This window comes from Littorina saxatilis, linkage group LG17 (assembly GCF_037325665.1).
Source record: "Littorina saxatilis isolate snail1 linkage group LG17, US_GU_Lsax_2.0, whole genome shotgun sequence".
NCBI classification, from domain to species: Eukaryota; Metazoa; Mollusca; class Gastropoda; order Littorinimorpha; family Littorinidae; genus Littorina; species Littorina saxatilis.
The window spans coordinates 26,779,891-26,801,371 of record NC_090261.1 but is presented as its reverse complement, the minus strand read 5'-3'; the positions used below and the strand labels follow the sequence as shown (position 1 = coordinate 26,801,371).

Genomic DNA, 21,481 nt, shown 5'->3' with positions numbered 1-21,481 from the left:
AATCTCGCTAAATCTCGCATTTTGCAGCAATTTTTCACGTTCCACTCCTTCCTCGCCTTGCGTTCCTAAAAATAGTGCCCGATCCTGTTGCTGTAGAATAGCGATCTCAAACGACGGCTAACGCAGGCGGGGAGCTAATGTTTCTGCACAGATACAGCTTGTTGACATTGTTGCTATGTTGCGCTTGTAGCGCGCTTGGGAGGAATATTTTGGTCGTATACACACTGTCCCTGTCATTAGAGACGGTGCCAAATCCTCACTTTCTGTGAGAAAAGGTCGCTTCTGAGTTGTTAGGTGCACAAGGGCGAGTGGCATCCAGACATCATGAGTTATATCCGACCTTTGGAGACAGGTTCTCTGCCACAGCTGAACGAAACAGCAAGTGCCCGGCGAATCCGATCACTGGAAGAGGAATTGGCAGGTTTCAGACGAGGCAACACGCCGCGACAAGGCATCCTCAAATATAATGAACCGCAATATGAGAACGGAGGCAATGGCAGTGTCACACGACGAGCAGTTGCTGAGGTAAAGAAGCCATTAATTTGATCGTATTTCACTGACCAAATATACTGAATTTTGTTGAGTTGTTGTGATGTGTGACATGCTTAAACTCGTCTTTTTTTTTTTAAAGCTAGGCAGCCAACACATGATTAAAAGTTCTACCCACAGACTTTTAAGTTGCTATGTATGTTGACAGAAGAAGAAAGTCCTGTAAAAAATAACATCTGCAGTGAAACTAAACACATGTACTTGTGACAGATGATAATAGTCTTAACCAGAGCAATCTGATTCAGAGACCTGAAATGCATTATATGTTCTGACAGTGAAACCAAAACTGGAACATCAGCTTTTGTTTTCCTTAGGACCATAGGCAGACAAGATAGACTGATGTTCATACACATGTTAGCACTTTGTAGATCTCCATTAGAATTTTTCATCATCTGAGCAACAGATTTCATGATTTCGACCACACTGACATGTTATTTGTCACATTAACGGATTAAGACAGAAATCTGCCACTTGTTTAAATGCATCTGCATCTCAGAAATCTTACTGATTTTAAAAGAAAATTTTTGTCCTGTTCATTTCTTGAACATTTGTGTTTTAAAAATTACCAGAGTGACACGTTTTTCTTCACGATTGATCTGAAATGTTTTGCAGATGCAGGAGCAGATTAGAGCCTTCCGCGAAGAGCTGAGGAAAAAGGACAACATGATTCAGCATCTTGTTAGGTACTAAAAGATTTTTTTTAAACTAGAAAATTTCACTCTTGTAGTGATCGAGTGTGCGGTGACTTCTTCTGTTTTCTTTTTTTTAAGCTCTAGACAAGAAAGGATGTGTGATTGACAGAATATGGGTGCAGAATGGTAGATGTAATTGGGTGGGGTTTTTTTTATAACATTCTTGTCAATGTGTAGTTTATTTTTTGTTGTTGCCATCCTTTGCCCTTCTTTTCATTTATATATACACAATGTTGATTTTAAGCCATAAAAGGTATGTAATGTAGTTCAACTAAGCATGTCTGCTTTATTAATTTGTTGGTTGATTTGCTTGCTTTTTGAGGGGATGGTACTGTATATACATGTAGTATTAGTTATTTCTAATAAGTAATATGCTGACTGTTAGCAAATGATAACAGACATGTTGAGGAAATTATATCCAAATGAGCCTGCAGTTTTAAGTTCGAAGTTTTAGTTTGTCTTTCTTAATTTTAGAGTGATAAATAAAAAGGGTCCCTGTCTGACCGTTATAACATTTAGAGGGTCCCCTAGAATCAGCCCTGATTGGTCAGCTGGTGATATAGTGCACTAAAATGGTAATACATGTAATATAATGATGATGATAAATGGGACTGAAAAGGGTCTGTTCAATCACCTCACCTTGTGTTTGCAGTCTGGAATCCGCCCCAAGAGTTCAACACTCAGATGCAGTCAGGGTAGGTACTACCAGTATTTATGTACACACATATATATATAGCTACATACTTTTTCATAAGTGTAACTTCAAAATGTTGAGTGGTTGTTTCATGTATTAGGACGTTTGTGCATACATAGAAACAAAGAAATACAAGAAATGTAGTTTACAAATCAAAGAAGACAGAGGTATGAAACTGTGTGAGAAAAACTGTTAAGTTTGATATTTGCTGTAGAACAATGTGTTCGATGGAGTTTCTTGTACATGATGAGGTAAATACCATGTAGGCTTTCAGTTGAATAAAGGACAAAAAGAAAAGAAACAAAACAAGAGAAATGGACATACAGTTGAATAAAGGACAAAAAGAGAAAAAGAAAAGAAAAAAGCCAAGAGAAATGAACATAAGTTGGTGATTGCTTATACAACTTTACAAGAACTTGCTGTGTTTATTGCAGGTGGATGGTTTGTACCAGTCGGATAAAAATGCCTTGGAAAGAGCACGCAATGATATGGCTGCATATCAAGTGAAATTCGAGCGAGTGACACAGCAGGTAAGGCTTTGTCGAGTCTAGCTGTTTTAATTTCTATGTTGATTTTGTGTGTGTGTGGTCACTAGCTGTTCCACACAGTGGAATTTGGCATGCATGAACACCCTTTACTGAGAAGACACAAGACACTTCTTAGTGAAGGTCACCAATTTCTGTCACTTGATCTTAACATTTTACTGGAGTATACATGTGTTTCCTGGAAAGAAAGATGTGAGGTTTCTGTCTGTTCGTTCCACAGTATTATTGTGCTTCACATTTCTTATCATTGGAAACCCCCCCCCCCCTTCATGCCCCCACTCCTTCCAATCACATTATATACCCCCTATTACCTTCCCCATTCCCAAACCCATTCACATATACCACAACTCCCTCCCCCATTTCCATGCATACACACTCTCTCTCACACACACACACACACACACACACACACACACACACACACACACACACACACACACGCACACAAACACTCAAAACACACACACACTCAAAACACACACACAAAATCCCAATTTAACAGAAACTGCAGATTACTCTTTAACTCGTTTTATGATTTCAGATGAAAGATTATGAGTCTCAGCTGGAAGTGAAAGACATCAAGATTCAGGAGTTGCATAATGTTCTGGAGATGAATCGGGAAAATGAAAATCGTCTGTCTGATCTGGTGCAATCTTTGAGGGAGCGTGTGCGCGACCTTGAAGACCAAATGGGCTCTGTTCACACTGTCTCCAACCGAGGAGAGTACACAATTTCCGCCCTTCAACAAGAACTGCGTGAATCAAATGACAAGGTTGTGGAGCTGGAAGCACGTTTGAGGTAAGTTTTTTTATTTTTTATATTTAAAGACATTTGTTGCTTTTTTCTTTTACTTTTGTATATATATATATGTTTACAGTTAATGTACCTAGTGTCTTAACACTTTTAGGAAGAGTTTTTAAAGTGACGCTACGCTTGTGCCCCTTACAGTTACAAAAATATCAACGAACAATGAGACAGAAGGATTAACACTCATTGGATTGAACACATTTCTTTATCAAAAAAGGAATGTGACACATGTATACACATGCAGCAACAGACAGACTTACACACAGAGACAAACATACAGACAGACAGGCACACACACAAGCTGAAGCACACATGCACACACAGACACAAACACACACAATATCTGTAGACCTGCTCACTATCCTGATGCCTATGATGTCTGGTTTTGTTGCAGGAAAGAACATGACGACCGTAACTGCAGTGAAATGCAGATTGGTGAGGCTGAGCGCCGACTCAAGGAGTTGGTGACTCAGCTCAACGGATTGCTGTACACCAGTGAAGATTCTTTCGATCGCTCTTCTACCTCCTCCATCGATCGCCTCGTCAGAAAGGTCAGTGGGTTTGCTGCGGTTTCATCATATGTCCAGCTGTGTACAGTGGAGACCCTAGTTTAAGACCCCTATTGTAACGTAAGACTTCCTCCTTCCTAAGATCTTATCTACTCAAATTTTTCTCTGTTAAATATTGGGCAATAACCCGATATAGCCCCATGTGTCTCAGGTCGGTTCACAGTCCCTTTGAGTGAATCTCAAACGGTTGCTCTTCTTTCAGTATGTGATGTCAATTCCACGGGTTTAATTTGGGACTATATGCCAAATATTGTTTGTCTCTGAAGCTCATAGGAAGCAGTGATGTTCCCAGGGCTCGGCCCTGGGCTGGATACCTTGGTCTAATGACCGGTACCTTGTGTCTCTGGCGGACAAATGTCCGATAAGTTTATGTCAGAGACGGACACTGACCGATCGTTTTATTGCCACGTCGGACATGGCAACATTGATCCGTTTATTTAGATCAGGCATCAGATGATACGTCTCCTAATCTCCGAATCGGCAACGTCTTCTGTTGTTTGGTTTAGTAACTTCGCCGTTTGAAGACCGCGCAGTTTAAGAATTTCCGAAAGTTCAACTTCCGGTTGTATAGATTCTAGAAACTGCGAATGCGATCATGCCGCCTGCGAAGAAATTGAAACCGGACAAGGACCAACCCAAGCTGTGTTTTCGACAGTCAGATCATGACCAGTCGTCAAGTGTGACTGTGACCGGACCCACTGTGACTGTGAGTGTGAGTACGAAAACGGCGACGACACCACCACGGACGTTTGTGCCTTCATGGCTTAAACTTTATCCATGGCTAAATTTCGATGGCGAGAGAAAACTGATGTTTTGCACAGTGTGCATTTCAGCAAACCGAAACAACAGCTTCACACGTGGCTGCTCGAATTTCAGAACAAGCAGTCTCGCGGATCATAGCAAGATTAATGACCATCAGACAGCCCATATTGTTCCAGGGTTACTACAAGACCGCGATCAGGTGCAGCAGAAAATGTTCATTTTTGACCTTGACTTCTTCTTTACCTGAGATCTTTTGCTTTCTGTTAAACACACACTCACACACACACAGAGACACACACACACACACACAAACACACACACACACACACACACACACACACACACACACACACACAGACACACACACACACAAGAACTAGAAGAAGGCAAGTTTGGAATACAATTACAATATATTTCTCTCTCTGGTGTGTGGCACAGTGTGTGTGTACCAAAGGAGGATGTGGACGGCTTATTTCTTTCCACGTGAAATGACCGATTGTTTTTTACAGTTCAGGACAAATGTCCTATACTTTCAGCAAGGCTAGGACATTTGTCCTATCAGGACAAAATCCAAGGAACATCCCTGAGGACGTATTAAAGTCTTTCTTCTAAAGTCACACTGATCAATTGATAATCTCTGTTCAGTGAGTTATTTTGACAGCTGTATAGAACCCTAATTTTCAGGCTTTGATTCTGTGCAATGCAGCTGCGTATGTTTGAATGTGTGCCTGTGCTGGTAAGTGTGAGTGTGTTTGGAAGCAGGGGTGCAGTCAGGATTTTGACCACACTTGTGCTACAGTCCCTGTATTGATGTAACATGTCAAATTTCCAGTTTTGAACAATTATCTGTTGCCTTCCTCCAGATCACAGACCTGGTGCAAGAGAACGCACTGCTGAAGGGCAAGCTGGTGACACTGACAGAGACGCTGAACAACACACAGCTGGAAAGCAAAGCCAGTCGTGAAACCATCATGCGTCTGGTGTCGGAGATGGGCCGCGACCAGATGGTCACCACCAAGTACACTGCTGAGGTGGAGAACCTTCGCATTGTGAGTGACGGCGTTTTTGCGTATGAGGGAAAGGGAGATAGCTCTGTTGGTAGTGCGCTGGCTATGAACCCATTTTGACGCGATCGTCGTGGCTTTGATTTGCAAAGTCGGAGAGGGATAGGTTTCCCAGAGTCAACTTAATGGAGACACTCCTCCAAACACCCTTGTGCGCACGCATGCTCACACAATAAAGATCCCAAGTTCACAGCTAAGTCTCAGGGTTTGGAAAACACAAACGCTTGAATGCAGAAAAAAAGAGTGACAATTTTCTCCAGAAAATAAAACTTTGTCCCTAGTAAATGTTGTATGTGGTGTCAAAATGTTAGCGCAAGCAGGAAAAGTGAGGACTGGGTGGCCGAGTGGTAACGCACTTGCGCTCAGAAGCGAGAGGTTGCGAATTCGACCCTGGGTCAGGGCGTTAGCAATTTTCTCCCCCCTGTCCTAACCTAGGTGGTGGGTTCAAGTGCTAGTCTTTTGGATGAGACGAAAAACCGAGGTCCCTTCGTGTACACTACATTGGGGTGTGCTCGTTAAAGATCCCACGATTGACAAAAGGGTCTTTCCTGGCAAAATTGTATAGGCATAGATAAAAATGTCCACCAAAATACCCGTGTGACTTGGAATAATAGGCCGTGAAAAGTAGGATATGCGCCGAAATGGCTGCGATCTGCTGGCCGATGTGAATGCGTGATGTAGTGTGTAAAAACAATTCCATCTCACACGGCATAAATAAATCCCTGTGCCTTGAATATGTGCGCGATATAAATTACATTAAAAAATAAAAATAAAAATCCCTGCGCTTAGAACTGTACCCACGGAATACGCGCGATATACGCCTCATATTGATTGATTGATTGAAATAGAAAAATGTTAAGGTATCTGCAGTCTTAATCTGTGACCTGAAATTCAAGGCCAAATTTATGAGATGAAGTGTCATAGTCACACAGAGGTTGTAAAGATTGTTTGTGGATGTAAGTGTTTACACGGTTGTAAGCTAGAGTTAATAGGACTGTGATGGCAGTGATCGGTAGCAAATTTCACTTAGTTTACCAGCTGTGCAAGCAGAAGGCAGGCATGATAATTCACACTAAGATGAACATTTCTCATTTTTTGTTTCAGGAACGAGACAATGCTTTGGGATCTCGTCGCGACATGGAGCGAGAGATTGTGCTGTTGAAAGAGAGGCTAGACGCCAACCAGAGGGCACTGGATGCGACAAAAGCAGAACTGGATCTTCGCGAAAACCGTTTGACCACTCTGGATAGGGAGGTCAGTATGTTTGAATGGTGCACCTTTATTTCTGTGGAAAGTTAGAATGGCCATCTTTTACTACCGTACTTTCAGTTGCGTGTGAACTCACACAATGATGTCCGTTTTTGCTTGTTTCAGATGCGTGTGAACACACACAGTGTGCATACTGCAGCTTCTCAGTTCCAACTGTTCCGGGAGCAGCTGGCCAACTTGTTGAGCACGGCATTCGAGTCCATGGACAGCAGTGAAGAGTCCCTGAAAGAAGCCGTCAAGAGGCTGGCTGTTGATTCAAGAGAATTCAGACTGGTAAGACCTGTTGATTTGATTAATCTCAAACCCTGGCGGTATTGTAATGAATAGACGACTTCATTGTTCGACCAGAAGCTCATTGTTCATTTCTTATTTGTAATGTAACAGCTGCAGGGAGCCAAAATGCTTTCTAGTCACCTTTGAGGAAAAAGCGTCGACCCATCCGTCTATTTTGAGGTTCACTGCTTTTGCGATTGCAGTATTTTTGTTAAATCTTGATGTAAGTGATATAATTACCATGGCATAACTCAGGAGCATGATGAAAAAGCTGTTGGGATGTAATTGGATTTTGTTGAAACAGACCTAAGTCCTCATGTGAAAACATACACCTGTCAAGGAAGCTGTGTGCTTTGATTGCTTGTGTCAGTTTTATGTTTACATTTCATGTGGTGTTCACTTCTTTCTCAAGTCATAGGATAGTACAGTGTGAAACATCAATGTTTTAGTCACGTGTGTTTTTTTCTCCTGTCGGCTATGCATGTGTGTACTTGTGTTTGCAAACACGAGCCTTAAAAGTTTTGTCTATTTTTTTTCTCATTAGAAAGTGGAGCAGTATGAATCCAGAGTGCAGAGCCTGACGGAACAGCTCAATCACCAGCTAGAGATCCACAGAGACGTCAATGAGCGAGCGAAGCGCTATGAGGTCGACCGTCATGATCTTGAAGGCAAACTGCGCTGTGCTGAAGGTGAACTGGCTGCTGGTGATGTCCTGAGGCATGGGTTCAAGTCTGACAAAGAAAAGGTTGGTAAACTTGTGACCAGGTTTGAAAAATGATAGAATACAATCGATTATTGATCTGCCATTTGTATCAGGTCTAAAAAAGATTGAAACATAATCACTGATGATTTGATGATATGATGTGTTTGTGCCAGACTCTGTGTGTCTTATTATGATGGTGCGTTGAATTTGATTTGTGAATGTATGTTAGGCTGCATCAAACACAACTCGACAGGAAACTCTTGATATCGAAGCAGCTTTAAATATAGCTGAGAAAATTAATTCTATCAAGAAGTTCCTGCTTTATTCGTAACCCTCTTCTGCTCCATTATTGCTGAGGACTAACTACTAAACGTGGAACGTCCTGTAGACTCAACCTGTTTCAAGACTTTCCTTCTTCAGGTTTTTTGTTCTGAATTAAGCTCTGTAAATTTGCCTTCATTTTAAGACTTCCCTCCTTTTAGAGACCTGTTATTCTCACAATGTTGAGGTCTTAACACTATTGTGACTAGCACTGCCACGGCGTTTACGTCCTGCCTGCCCAAGCTTGCCACCAAGAAACTTCCCAAAAATCAGTAACTGTAAAGAAATCTGTCTAGCAAGCTTGAATTAAGTCAAATCACCACCAAATTTTGTGTACTAATTCAAAAATGGATGCCCAGTTCAGTCGTGCTATTTATAAGTTTGTCACGCGATTTGTTTTAGCAAAGGGGGGTGAAAGGGGGGTGAAAGGGGGATAATTTGTTTTTTAACGTTTTTGTGTGTGTGTTTTATTTTCTACTGCTTTTTTAAAAGTTATTTTTTAACAGAAAGTATTATAAATAATGTTATAACCAAACAAGGTGTAAAACCTATGAATTAGCTGAAATATTGTTAACATTGTACACAGAAATAAGGAGACAGTACAAAGAAAAAAAACAAGCAAATCACGCATTCACTCACAGCATCCTGACTCAAATGAAACAAAACTGTAGATCTAGCTAACACTCACCAAATGATGTCTAGGTAATCCATATTGAATATAAGTCACATTTTCACAACAAAGTACCAACTGTACACCTATGAACAATTCCAAAAGGATTTGAAGGCTCCAGCCATCCATTGTTATCAGTGCTGCCACGCCCCCATAGCTCCTGCACGATTCCGAGATACATGTTCGTCTAGCAGTATCACCGCCAACCACGTGTAGTTTGCCGACTCGTACTAGCAACAACGGGACTGTTTCTTCCTCACTTTCACTGCTTGTATCGCTTTCGTGAGGCGAAAACGATACGTCCGAATCATGCTCTACGGGATCCTCTAGGTCCAACATCCGGAGAATCTCCTCCCGAGACAAGGCTCGCCTTTGATTCATTTTTTTTCCTCAAAAACGCACACAAATCAGGCGGATTTGCAAATGGCAGAAGGGGACGCCAAGTGTATCAAGGGAAACAACTCAATTTATTTGCAAGCTTCAAAAACCGGGAAGCAATCACGAGTCGTGTACCCTCTATGGCTGGTACTGAAAAATGCGCTTCCCGTCCATGGGCGTGTCAGCGCTGGTACTGATTTATCAGTGTCCCGTCGCGAAAGTGTTAAGAGGGGGTGTGTGTGTGTGTGTGTGTGTGTGTGTGTGTGTGTGTGTGTTTGTTTTCAATCGTACATATGGGGACTTGCACCTCAACTGCTTACTTAACATTTTTTCAGTACCTGTACGGTCTGCAAAAACTGGGTGAGGTGATGAAGATGGACCGCATCTCTCTGGACCTGGGGCTGGACATGACTCTGGACGCCCTCATCGCTCGCTCCGAGCAGCTGGTCAAGCTGGAGGCTGATGCACTTGCTGACCGATCTACGCACGTTTACAACCTGCAACGCAAGGTGGGTTCTAGTGGATGGACTTGTATTTGTGAGGGGAGTGTTCGCAGATACTGTGGGGTACCAGTTTTGTGTACATTACGTGACTAGCAGCTTCAGGAGAAGCAAACACTCAGCAGGCTACTTTGAAACTACATTCAAACTTTCCCTGGTGACGTCCTCTCGGTAATGATCACCTACACACAATTACCACCCCAAAGCATCCCCAATGAGTGGGTTTTTTCTATACATGTACAACTCACATTTCCATAGTGACTAGCTATCTATATCGTCCACTTTTTTTTAAGCATACCTGTCCCCTGAATGGTCGTTATTAACAGGTTCAACTGTATTTTTGACATTCTATCTATTTATTTCTGGCACTCCTATGACCAGAAATGTTGTTCTCTGACACTTTGTGCACATTGATATTACAGTAGCGCATATAGCAGATATATCTGTGAGTAGTCAAGCAAACAGCTGATGGAAAAAAAGTTGTGCAATAGAGGTTCTGAAATGCTTGCGGGATCTGTGATTGCACGGCAAAACGGTTGTCAGTGTTGATGCTGGGCAAAGACTTCAGCATTTTGGGGGGTAGCTATTTGGGTGCACATCTTGAATATCAAAGGAGCTCAAACTTATTTTGACTGTTCATGTCAGAAATGAAGAGACTGTTCATGTCAGAAATGAAGAGACTGTTCATGTCAGAAATGAAGAGACTGTTTATGTCAGAAATGAAGAGACTGTTCACACAATTGATGATTGTTTAAGGCCCTGACAACTGCAGAGTTATCCTGGGGCCGTCATGGCATTTTTTTCTCGATCACTCTCTCCTGTTTAATATGATAGATGACATTTGATTATTTAAAAGATATAGTTGAAAATCATTTCTCTTTATTTTTTCTGTACAGGTGAAGAGCCTGAAGGAACAACTTGAGTCCAAGGATCTTCATATCGACCTGCTGCGCAAGAAGCTGACCGCTCTGGAGGAGCGTGTCCACGGCCGTGTGTCCTTGGAGAAGAACGTGGAGGTGGAGGGAATGCGTGGCCGCAAACTGGAGCGCCTGGTGGAGAAGTACAAGCTGCAACTGACAGACGCCCGACAGGAAATCCAGAACCTCAAGGCACAGCTGCTGGGTACCACAGAACTCAAGGTATGGAGATTGATTAGCCAATACAGTGGAACCCCTCGTTTAAGACCCCCCAATTTAAGACTCCCTCCTGTTGCAGACCTTGTTTTCTCACGCTTTCTCTTCCTAACCTCTGTAAAATTACCCCTCATTTTTAAGACTCCCTCCTGTTGCAGACCTTGTTTTCTCAGACTTTCTCTTCCTAACCTCTGTAAAATTACCCCTCATTTTTAAGACTCCCTCCTTTTTAAGACCTTGTTTTCTCACACTTTCTGTTCCTAACCTCTGTAAAATTACCCCCATTTTAAGACTCCCTCCTGTTGCAGACCTTGTTTTCTCACACTTTCTCTTCCTAACCTCTGTAAAATTACCCCTCATTTTTAAGACTCCCTCCTTTTTAAGACCTTGTTTTCTCACACTTTCTGTTCCTAACCTCTGTAAAATTACCCCTCATTTTTAAGACTCCCTCCTTTTTAAGACCTTGTTTTCTCACACTTTCTGTTCCTAACCTCTGTAAAATTACCCCTCATTTTTAAGACTCCCTCCTTTTTAAGACCTTGTTTTCTCACACTTTCTGTTCCTAACCTCTGTAAAATTACCCCTCATTTTTAAGACTCCCTCCTTTTTAAGACCCGACTTTCTAAGATTTTGGAGGTCTTAAAACGGGGTTCCACTGTATTCTTAGTTGCACAGAAGTGCTTGGTGCCTGGAGGACGTGATGCTGTCTCGAATATGAGGATGTAAAAAACAAATTGTCAGCTTCTTCTGCTCCTGTGTTCAAATGCAGGCTGGCGGTGTCTCAGACTGTGATGTTTTTGACAGGGTGACAGTCAACAAAAGAGTAGAATTTATGAGTTTTGTGTAGATCCCCTCTTTTGTTAGTGAGTGCATGTTTTTTTAGAGAATTATTTCTAATTCACCTGTCTTTTAAAAAAGATTTTGTTTTCTCACAATCTCCAGTTCCGTTCTGATGATACGGTAAGTCTGTTACTTTGAATTTTGTCAGTTGTCAGTTATAGAATCTTAGACTGTGTCGAATATTTTTGGTAAAACTCTTACTGTCACAGATTAAATTGATTGAAAACATACCAGCAATGTGCTTATAATGAATGAGAAATGAAAACTGAAAATAAATAAGGTAAAAAGAACAATGTTAGAAATGGGAAGATAGGAAAAGAAAAAAAAGATAATAAAGAGAGGAAGAAAATAACTACATTAAAGGGAAAGAAAAAAATGAAATCAATGAAAGTAAAAAGAAAGAATGGAAGAAAAAAGAAAGAATTCCAAGGAAGCGGATTTTTGTTTTCTTGTAGTTTCAGTTTCCTGTGCTAATTTATATTGTCCGGATGTTTTTCTCATGTCGTGCAGTGTGAAACGGCAGGTGTATGCGGAGTGAGTGAGAAGTTATCAGTTTGCATGTAAAGTCACTAACCTGAGTTTATGATGAATAAATTATTATTTTTTTAAAGGGAAAATCTTCAGCCTTGCTGTTATTTAGAAAGTAGTCATATAGTTTCCTAATGTTAATAACGAGTAGTGGAAGTTAAGAATTGATAAAACTAAAAGAACAGTTATAGAATGGAAATATTGGCTTAGTTGTAGAATAGTTATTCACTCCTTCCCCCACCCCCCTCTCCCTCGGCCATAAAAATGGCAAGAGAAAATGGATGAAGAAAGAACAAAACATCTCAAGCTTTCATTTGCTAAGCCTTTGCAACTTTAGCGTTCAGAAAGGTTTTGATTTTAATCTTTGTTCAATTGAAATGACATAGTATTTTTATTGTGTGGTTTTTTTTAGAAGATAAAATTAGACATCTTTTTCATGGTGGAAAGGGGAAGGGCATTGCATTCTTTTTCTTATTAAACTTTGTTCTTTATGTTGTTGTAGGTTTGAGACTTTTAACAGTGAGCATAGATCATAGACACTAGTAAAAATGTCTATTTGGGTAGTCTTGATCTTTTGCGTTGAATATTGCAAACAGACAAAGAGACACAAAAATGTTTACGTTCAATTTTTCAATTTAATTTTTACTTTCATGTTATTGTTATTTTCTGCCTTTTCCGTTGTTTCTTATAGTATTTTTATTTTGGATCCTATTTCCTCTTGGTTTTAAAGAAACATTTGTTTTGCAAATTTATTTTCAGAGAAAATCAGAGATGTTCATAGATCTAAAACATAAGGAATGTAAAAAAAAAAATACAACACAGATTTTGTAGATCTAGTCATGAAGATATTTAAGAAAAAATGTTTTACCTTCTTAAGATGATTGGTTTTCATCGTTTTTGTTTTATCATTGCTATGGAGAGTGCAATTGATAAGTCATAGTGCTGCATCCCTAAAAGTTGTTGAAGTGATTGACAGATTGTGCTGAACACTACTTTATCTTAGGTACAATGAAATTCAGGGCCACATACACTTCCTGGCTCTATTGTATGTTTGTGAGCATATGTAGGAAGATGAAAATAAAGTCACAAGGAGGCAAGAGCTATGTTTTGATAGAAAATAGTTTTTACAATGGACATTACATGTGTGCAATAATCATCCTGAAAGCCATTTTGACTCAAAGTTCATGTATATGATTCTGTTGCATTGTTTTGGTACAACATGTTTTACCCTGAAAGTGAAAAGCTGTGCATATGCAAACATTCATGTTGTTCACACATTTTGCAGCCATTCTCAAAGAGCTTATGATACAGCCGACTGTAAAACTGTGCATCCTGTTCCATGATGTTATTCTCCAACAATAATTTTGTCTTCATCATGGCATTGACTCGGTAGATGGATGAGATGGAACATTTTACCCAAACTCTCAGCAACTGTCCCTGTAGAGCTACAGAATGTTGCACATCCAAACGCGGGGCATGCTGTTCGGCTACAGTATTTTATAAACTTCTTCTTCTTCTGCGTTCATGGGCTGAAACTCCCACGTACACTCCTGTTTTTGTCCAAGTGGTTTTTACGTGTATGACCGTTTTTACCCCTCCATTTTGGCAGCCATATGCCGCTTTCGGGGGAAGCATGCTTGGTATTTTCTATGTTTCTATAACCCACCGAACTCCGACATGGATAACAGGATCTTTTCCATGTGCACTTGATCTTGCACTTGCTTGTAAACGGGAAGGGGGACTATAAGGCACTAGCAGGTCTGCGCATAATGTTGACCTGGGAGATCAGAAAAATCTCCACCCTTAATCCACCAGATTGGAACCCATGACCTTCTGCTAGGGAGGCCGGCGTCTTATTCACTAGGCCATTGCACCACTCGTAGTTTATAAACAATACTTTGAACTATATCATAATGTCACTGCACTCTTCAGATGCGTACAATGGAGCAGCGAAAGGACGTGGAAGAGCTGGCCCGACAGGTCCAGGAGCTTGAAGAAGAGCGACGCAAGCAGGCTCGCAAGATCGCCCATCTGAAAGAATCAGTGGCAGTGGCCGACTCTTCCAGCCAGGAGAAGAACGTGGTGGCGGAGAACGCGGTGCAGGCCTTGTCCAGTGAACTGCGCACCACCAAGAACGCCCTGGAGGCCATCAAGTACAGAGAGAAGCAGGTGGGTGTTGATTTGGGGGCTGGTTGGCTTGTGCTGAACAGGGTAGAATACTTCTGTTGACATGCCCCACGCCCTCCCCCTTAAAGGCACAGTAAGCCTCCCGTAAACCATCACAGAGCTCCCCGAGCGTCTACATACAGTACAAGCATACTTCCATTTAAACGCTCACCGAACGGGAACATCCTGGCTGCTTTCTGTCGAGCGTGAGAAATTTTCAAAGAATTTATTTTCGTGGACTTGGCCCTTTACAACAATGGCGCCTCGTTTTGGTGCTGGACGGCTGTTATGAATATCCCGGAAATCACGCGCGCCCGGACAGTAAGCCTCCCGTAAACCATCACAGATACTGTCAGGCTTTTACACACAGTACAAACACCCTTCCATTTGAACGCTCACCAAACGGGAACATCCTAGGTGCCCTACGTAAAGAGCGAGCAATTTTTAAAGAATTAATTTTGCAGATTGTCTCGAACACTTTTTGGACCCATCCTGAACTCAGGTCAAAAATGAGTTACTTCCCTTAAACTGGCGATAGCCGTGGATCGATGATAATCAGAAAGTTTTTTGACCGTGGTGCGTTTTTGCGCTAGACCTAACTTTTAAAATCTAAATAATAAATTGACAGCGTGTTTTCATCAAGACAAGATCAATGCAATTCGAAGTTGTGAAAGTTTGAAAAAAGAAAAGCCCGGAAGCAGGGTCACGCAAGGGTCGTAGCAGACGACGGTTTATGCGGCATATCGCCGTTCCTCTCAACAGTCAAAAGCCATCGCTAGAGTTCTTGTGAACCGCAGCCGTTTGTTTCGTGCATAAAAACGTGCTATTGTAGATAAGCTGACATCGAGTCGCATTGAAATGACTAACTGACGACTACATTGTGAAAAAGGGAAACTGGATCACACGGGTTCACGATGGCTCAGGGTTAAGATAAACCACGCAAAAATACATTCTTTGAAAATTGTTCGCTCTTTACGGAGGGCACCTAGGATGTTCTCAATCGGTGAGTGTTTAAATGAAAAGGTGTTTGTAGTGTGTGTAAAGCCTGACCGTATCTGTGATGGTTTACTGGAGGCTTACTGTGCCTTTAATTTCCCCAAGACTCCCCCTGATTGAAGACTTCCCCTCCTTATTGATGATGCGTTCTATGATTTTGTGTGTGTGAAAATATTTGAAAATTTGCTTCCAAATTTGCAACAATCCTTGTAAAATTTTAAACAGAATGAGGCAGAGCGATGTTAAAGATATCAAATAACCAAAGGGAAGTAATCGCTCTTAATGCATACGACATGTGTGATAGAGTAAGCGAGAGTTGTACGGAACCTTTTCTCCTGGCACCTGAGAGAAACAAGCATTGAAATGAACGAGCGACTTTCATCCTCAAAAAAGGATGATCACCGCAAGCTCATATGCTCATCATTCTCTAAGGCACTCCAACTAACACCTACGTGGTTCTTGTATGACTGTGTACGTAGGTGTTAGTTGGAGTGCCTTTGAGAATGATGAGCATATGAGCTTGCGGTGATCATCCTTTTTTGAGGATGAAAGTCGCTTGTTCATTTCAATGCTTGTTATTCTCTCAGGTGCCAGGAGAAAAGGTTCCGTACAACTCTCGCTTACTCTATTACACATGTCGTATGCATTAAGAGCGATTACTTCCCTTTGGTTATTTGATACAATCCTTGTAGTTTTAACCTAATTTTTCCGGATTTTTGGAAGTCTGAAAAGGGTGAACAACTGTACACTGGTAGTTGGGATGGGTGGATGTGGTAAGGGAATTCATGAATGTTGGCAGGGGCGTGGGATGAAAAGAGGTGGGGGTAAGCATCACAAGGAATTAGAATAACCGATGTAAGAATTGAAAATCATAATATTTACTCAAAGTCCCTTCATTCTGATCTCAAAAGGGGAAGAAACTGCCCATGTTTGTCGATTTCTTTGCTCAGGCAGCTTGCAGGAGTTGTCTCTCTTCACACCTTATCCCTTTCAGATTTTATCTTGTTCCTGGCAAGTGCAGAAGAGTGCTGGTTAAAATGGAAAAAAAGCGACACTTATAATGATTTTTGCATATTATTTTGTACATTTTAGTTTGGAGATAGCGTACACAGATTGGTAGAAAAGGTTTTTAATTTTTTTTTCCCCCTTTGGCATATCTTTGACCAGGTGGAGTTTCATCTGCTGAAATGTATACTGTGTTAAGGCAATCCTTATTTGAGCCTGAAGTCGACTTTGCGAAGACTTCAAAAAGTTGTTTTACAGAAAGCTCAGAACTAAAGCTCTGTGCGGACAGCTGTGCAAAGTATACTTCGCGTAGTCGACTTCGCCCAGTTAATTTGAGTCTTATCCATTGTCAAACTCTTCTTTCCCAACAGCTCCTGGATTTCCGCGGTGTGGTATCTCGCATGCTGGGTCTGGACGTGAACACGCTGGCGGTTCCGGACTACGAGATCATCACGCGTCTGGAGAAGCTGATCAAGGCGCACCACCAGACCGCCTTCACCACCATGGGACTGGAAGAAGCCCTGGCAGACGCCTCCGATGGGATTTCAGAGCTGGAAGTTTCCGACCCAGTTGTTCGTCGGTCAAGAGAGCGATCGCGCCACAGGGTCGCCAGAATGCGCGTCCGGGCACGATCTATGTCTCCCACTAAACGAGACACTCGGGTTTATTAGTGATTCAGCAAAACCAGACTTGGGATTTTATTGGGGAACTCAGCAAAGTGTGATTTGTGGGGGAGGTTTTAGTCATGGATAAGGGATGTGATTTTTGTTCTTTACTTATCTGACCTGCATGTTAAAAGCTTTTTGGGCAGTATTTTGCCCAGTGACTTGTCTCTTGTTATGTTTGTACAAAAGCAGATCTGATAAACGGAGGGAAGTAAGCGCTCTAAATGCATACGACATGTGTACTAGAGTAAGAGAGAGTTATTGGTTCCAAGGCACGTTAACAAATAAATGCATTCTTACACATACTTTTGAAGACAGCTCAAAGTAAGCATTATTCTGTCAATTAGACAGGCGCTTTGACACAGGATTTTTGAATTGAGACTTGCAAGTTCAGACATGAAATTTTGCAGAACATACGGGTCCTGTCATTCTATCATACTTTACACACAATATACTTTTATGGTCATTGTCATCGTCTATCTTCTTGTGGCCTTAGTAGAAGATCCAATTTGCATCTGCATTCTAGGAGGTGTCTGTTATCTGTGATATTTTTACCATTATTTTTTTTGTTCACATTTTTTTTCTCAACTTTCACATTCATCTTATTTGGAAAGTAATGTTACATTCTGCAAATCACACATGGAGGGAAATGTATTATACAGAAAATTTCAGTTTTAATCTCTTAAGAAACCAATGATAAGAGTAGTTTTGGTGGTGGGTCTTAGAGAAATGACATTTAATAGGCTTTAGAGACATGTTTATGTTGTTGGGATGGTAATTTTGCTCTACAATAAGGCTCTGTAGGTGTATCTGAACTTCTTGAACTTCAGTGCATGTGCTGCACTGTGACCTGTCATGGGAAAAAAATCAAAAGAAATGCTAATGTCGATTGTTAGATTCAGAAACTTTCATTCGGACATGCCTACAGTGGTCACTTGGTCTCTTTGACATGTTATGTAAAGGAAAATCATGTTATTACACCCCCGGTATAGGGGTGTGTACAGGTTTCGCTCGATGTGTTTGTTTGTTTGTTTGGGTGTGTGTTTGTGTTCGCATATAGATCTCAAGAATGAACGGACCGATCGTCACCAAACTTGGTGAACAGGTTCTATACATTCCTGAGACGGTCCTTACAAAAATTGGGACCAGTCAAACACACGGTTAGGGAGTTATTGGTGGATTAAGATTCTACAAGGACTTATAGCGGGACATATTAATGGTCAAAGGGAAATAACCTTCTCAGTTGGTGGCAGTGGGAATGGTTATTTCCCTTTGACCAACGGGGGTGTTTTTCCTACCTCGGAGGAATTTCTTGTTTTTTCTGTTTTGATTTTTAACACTTACTCCCTTTTTGGGGGGTTGAGGATTGTATTGATGATAATAATAATAACAAAAGCACTTAGGTACAAATAGGATTTGTATTATGTTGTGTCATTTTTTTTGTTAGTGTTCACGGACGATTGCACACTTGTTTTACACTGTACAAAAAAACACCATTTGGTAGGATTTATGCTAACCTGAAATATGATAGCTTTTAGATACGTGTACAAAGTATGTCAGGTTTATCTTACTGGTTATTTGTAAATAATGATTATTCGTCTTAACTGTTATTAATTGTGGTAAATATTGAACCTGTACTGTGATCTCGACCCTTCCCCACCGTCTTCTGTTCGTTTTTATTTTTTTTTATTTTAAATTTTTTTTATCAGCACTATTGCTTGTGTAAAGTTTAACAGAGTTAATGGATAAAAAAAAATCAAATGAATGTACTGCACATGTTATTTTATCTAATTAAAAATCATGTACTGCCATTTTACGTTAATCTCTTCTTCAAGCGTTAGTCTGCACACACTGTACAACTGTATTATGTCTTTAATTTTTGTTGCTGATTAGATTTTTATTGTTATTTTTCCCACCAGGAAATATGTTGCATGTTGTGAAATCTGTGGTTTAGCGTAATTACTGTACTTTTGGTTGTCAGTCTTTTATTTAAACAGTTTTCTAATAAGGATGCACTAAATCTATAACATACTTTACATTCAAACTGTCCATGCTTTTGCCTTTACTGATGACAATATCTGAGGAATCGCTCAATTCATGGATTGCAATTATGTTATTGATTATTTGTATATTTCCATCGAAGCTAACGAGATCAAGTATCAACAACAAAGTTATGGATATTTAGCAGAATTAGTGAAGGATGAATCTTGAAGGGATCTTTACTGGCTTTACTGTGATACTTTGATACATGTATGTATATGCTAAGTTTTTGTCTCAAGGTTTTAAAAAAAAGTGCATTCTCCAGTGCTGTCAGTTAAATACCTAGTTGAAGAATGGTCAAATCTGACTGCAAGCTAGCAATGACTTTGGTTACAATTGTGTGCACATTTACTTCTAAAAATTCAGCTTTTTTTGCAAATTATGCACACTTTTTCTTAATTTGAAAAAAAAATTGTGCATGTATGAAAGGTTTCGTGCAGCTGGGAAGCATACTTGATTAGTTTATAATTTGAAAACAGTGTAAATGTTTCCTGTTTATTTGTTCTATTTCTTGTCTGTCTTATATTGCTAACATCTTTATGATTGTACATCTTCCAGAGAAGCAGCATATTCCAAGACTCAGCATGAATGTATGTAATTGTAGATGAATGTGTAGAAATAAACAAAACAAAATAAAAAGATGTACTTTACTGTAACTTAAAGACATTGTGATTCCAATTTTTGTCACTGTTGATTGATTGGTTGTGTGTGTGACGGGCGCTGTGGCGGGGTGGTACCTCTTAATCGGAAGGTCGAGGGTTCGAATCCCGGCCGCGGCCGCCTGGTGGGTTAAGTGTGGAGATTTTTCCGATCTCCCAGGTCAACTTATGTGCAGACCTGCTAGTGGCTTATCCCCCTTCGTGTGTACACGCAAGCACAAGACCAAGTGCGCACGGAAAAGATCCTGCAATCCATGTCGGAGTTCGGTGGGTTATAGAAACAGGAAAATACCCAGCATGCTTCCTCCGAAAGAGGCGTATGGCTGCCAAAATGGCGGGGTAAAAACGGTCATACACGTAAAATTCCACTCGTGCAAAAACACGAGTGTACGTGGGAGTTTCAGTTCACGAACGCAGAAGAAGAAGAAGAAGATTATATTGGTTGTGTGTGTGTTCGTGCGTGCGTGCGTGACTTGCCTCAATGACATTACTGCATCAAGGAACAGCAGAATCAAACATTCACATCCACACACACAAAAGCTGCTTGCTTTGAAGGCAAAGATTTGAACTGAGCAAACAACAGAACTAATGCTTAAACTTAAAAAACAAAACTACGAGCTTGCAATTGTATGCAAGTTTTACAACCCTAGCATGAATTGGTATCGCTGGTAAGACTGTTTTGTCATGAGATAAAACTGACAATGAAATGGGATAGAGTGCGCGCATTGTTCATGAAGTATTTTCATCATTCAAAATCATTCTGTTTTTCTTATGATTGCTGTTACTGTTTACTAGTATTGGGGGTCAATTTATCTGCTTGCAAGTGATATCTGTGCCTCAAGCATTCTTTCAACTAAATGCTACTAAGAATCTTCATGAAGCTTAAATCCCGCACATATCACAGAAGGTTCTTCTTCAACACGCCGGAGACTTATAACCCTAGGGAAAAAAAACATACATTATGATTTACGTCAGTAACACAAGCCAGAACTAGTTTTATAGCACTGTCTTCTCTTGAATGATTTGTTTCACGTGACACCCGTGTGACAAGGTGTCAGTTTGAGCAGTCAAAAAAAGAAAAAGAACAAAAAAAGATAAGTGGTTGACTAAATCCGTCATACATGCATTTTACTTTATTTGGTGTTTTACGTCGTTTTCAACCACGAAGGTTATATCGCGACGGAGGGAAGGGGGGAGATGGGATAGAGCCACTTGTCAATTGTTTCTTGTTCACAAAAGCACAAATCAAAAATTTGCTCCAGGGGCTTGCAACGTAGTACAATATATTACCTTACTGGGAGAATGCAAGTTTCCAGTACAAAGGACTTAACATTTCTTACATACTGCTTGACTAAAATCTTTACAAACATTGACTATATTCTATACAAGAAACACTTAACAAGGGTAAAAGGAGAAACAGAATCCGTTAGTCGCCTCTTACGACATGCTGGGGAGCATCGGGTACATTCTTTCTCGTCCCAACCAATATGGGACTCCCCCTAACCCGCGGGGGGTCCATCATACATGCATGCTTGTCATTATGGTGTCACTATGCATATTTAAAAAGTAATGGCTTAATTTATATTTCCCACACATAAAAGTGCCTGTCAGGTGCAAACGTCGATTATGAAGCCATCAACTTTTCATCTTCTC

General features: G+C 40.7%; 1 protein-coding gene and 1 long non-coding RNA gene across 5 annotated transcripts in view; both read left to right on the top strand.

The window, feature by feature from the left end:
* The window catches only part of LOC138952191 (uncharacterized), a 34,027-nt gene extending 12,768 nt beyond the window's left edge, over window positions 1-21,259 (top strand). Inside the window, exon 2 of the long non-coding RNA XR_011451323.1 lies at window positions 20,997-21,259. This is a non-coding gene — a long non-coding RNA (uncharacterized lncRNA). The remainder of the gene's footprint in view (window positions 1-20,996) is intronic.
* Window positions 170-19,831, top strand: LOC138952633 (coiled-coil domain-containing protein 170-like). 4 transcript variants are annotated; one of them, XM_070324335.1, is made up of 16 exons: window positions 170-525; window positions 1,162-1,232; window positions 1,894-1,936; window positions 2,370-2,465; window positions 3,022-3,278; window positions 3,682-3,838; window positions 5,482-5,667; window positions 6,787-6,936; window positions 7,057-7,224; window positions 7,769-7,969; window positions 9,632-9,805; window positions 10,693-10,935; window positions 11,872-11,889; window positions 12,280-12,303; window positions 14,230-14,466; window positions 16,836-19,831. In XM_070324335.1, exons 1-16 carry the CDS (start codon window positions 325-327, stop codon window positions 17,133-17,135), a joined length of 2,526 nt encoding a protein of 841 aa, XP_070180436.1. In that variant the 5' UTR covers window positions 170-324; the 3' UTR covers window positions 17,136-19,831. The 4 variants fall into 4 exon arrangements, with proteins under 4 accessions (XP_070180436.1, XP_070180437.1, XP_070180438.1 ...); XM_070324336.1 differs by lacking the exon at window positions 11,872-11,889; XM_070324337.1 differs by lacking the exon at window positions 12,280-12,303.
* Window positions 21,260-21,481: the final 222 nt, after the last annotated feature.

Excerpts from the sequence above, each read along its gene's own strand:
- LOC138952633 (XM_070324335.1), top strand. The coding sequence starts at position 325 with ATGAGTTATATCCGACCTTTGGAGACAGGTTCTCTGCCACAGCTGAAC. Across the intron at positions 1,233-1,893 it reads ATGATTCAGCATCTTGTTAG|TCTGGAATCCGCCCCAAGAG; the intron begins GTACTAAAAGAT and ends TTGTGTTTGCAG. Across the intron at positions 9,806-10,692 it reads TTTACAACCTGCAACGCAAG|GTGAAGAGCCTGAAGGAACA; the intron begins GTGGGTTCTAGT and ends TTTTCTGTACAG.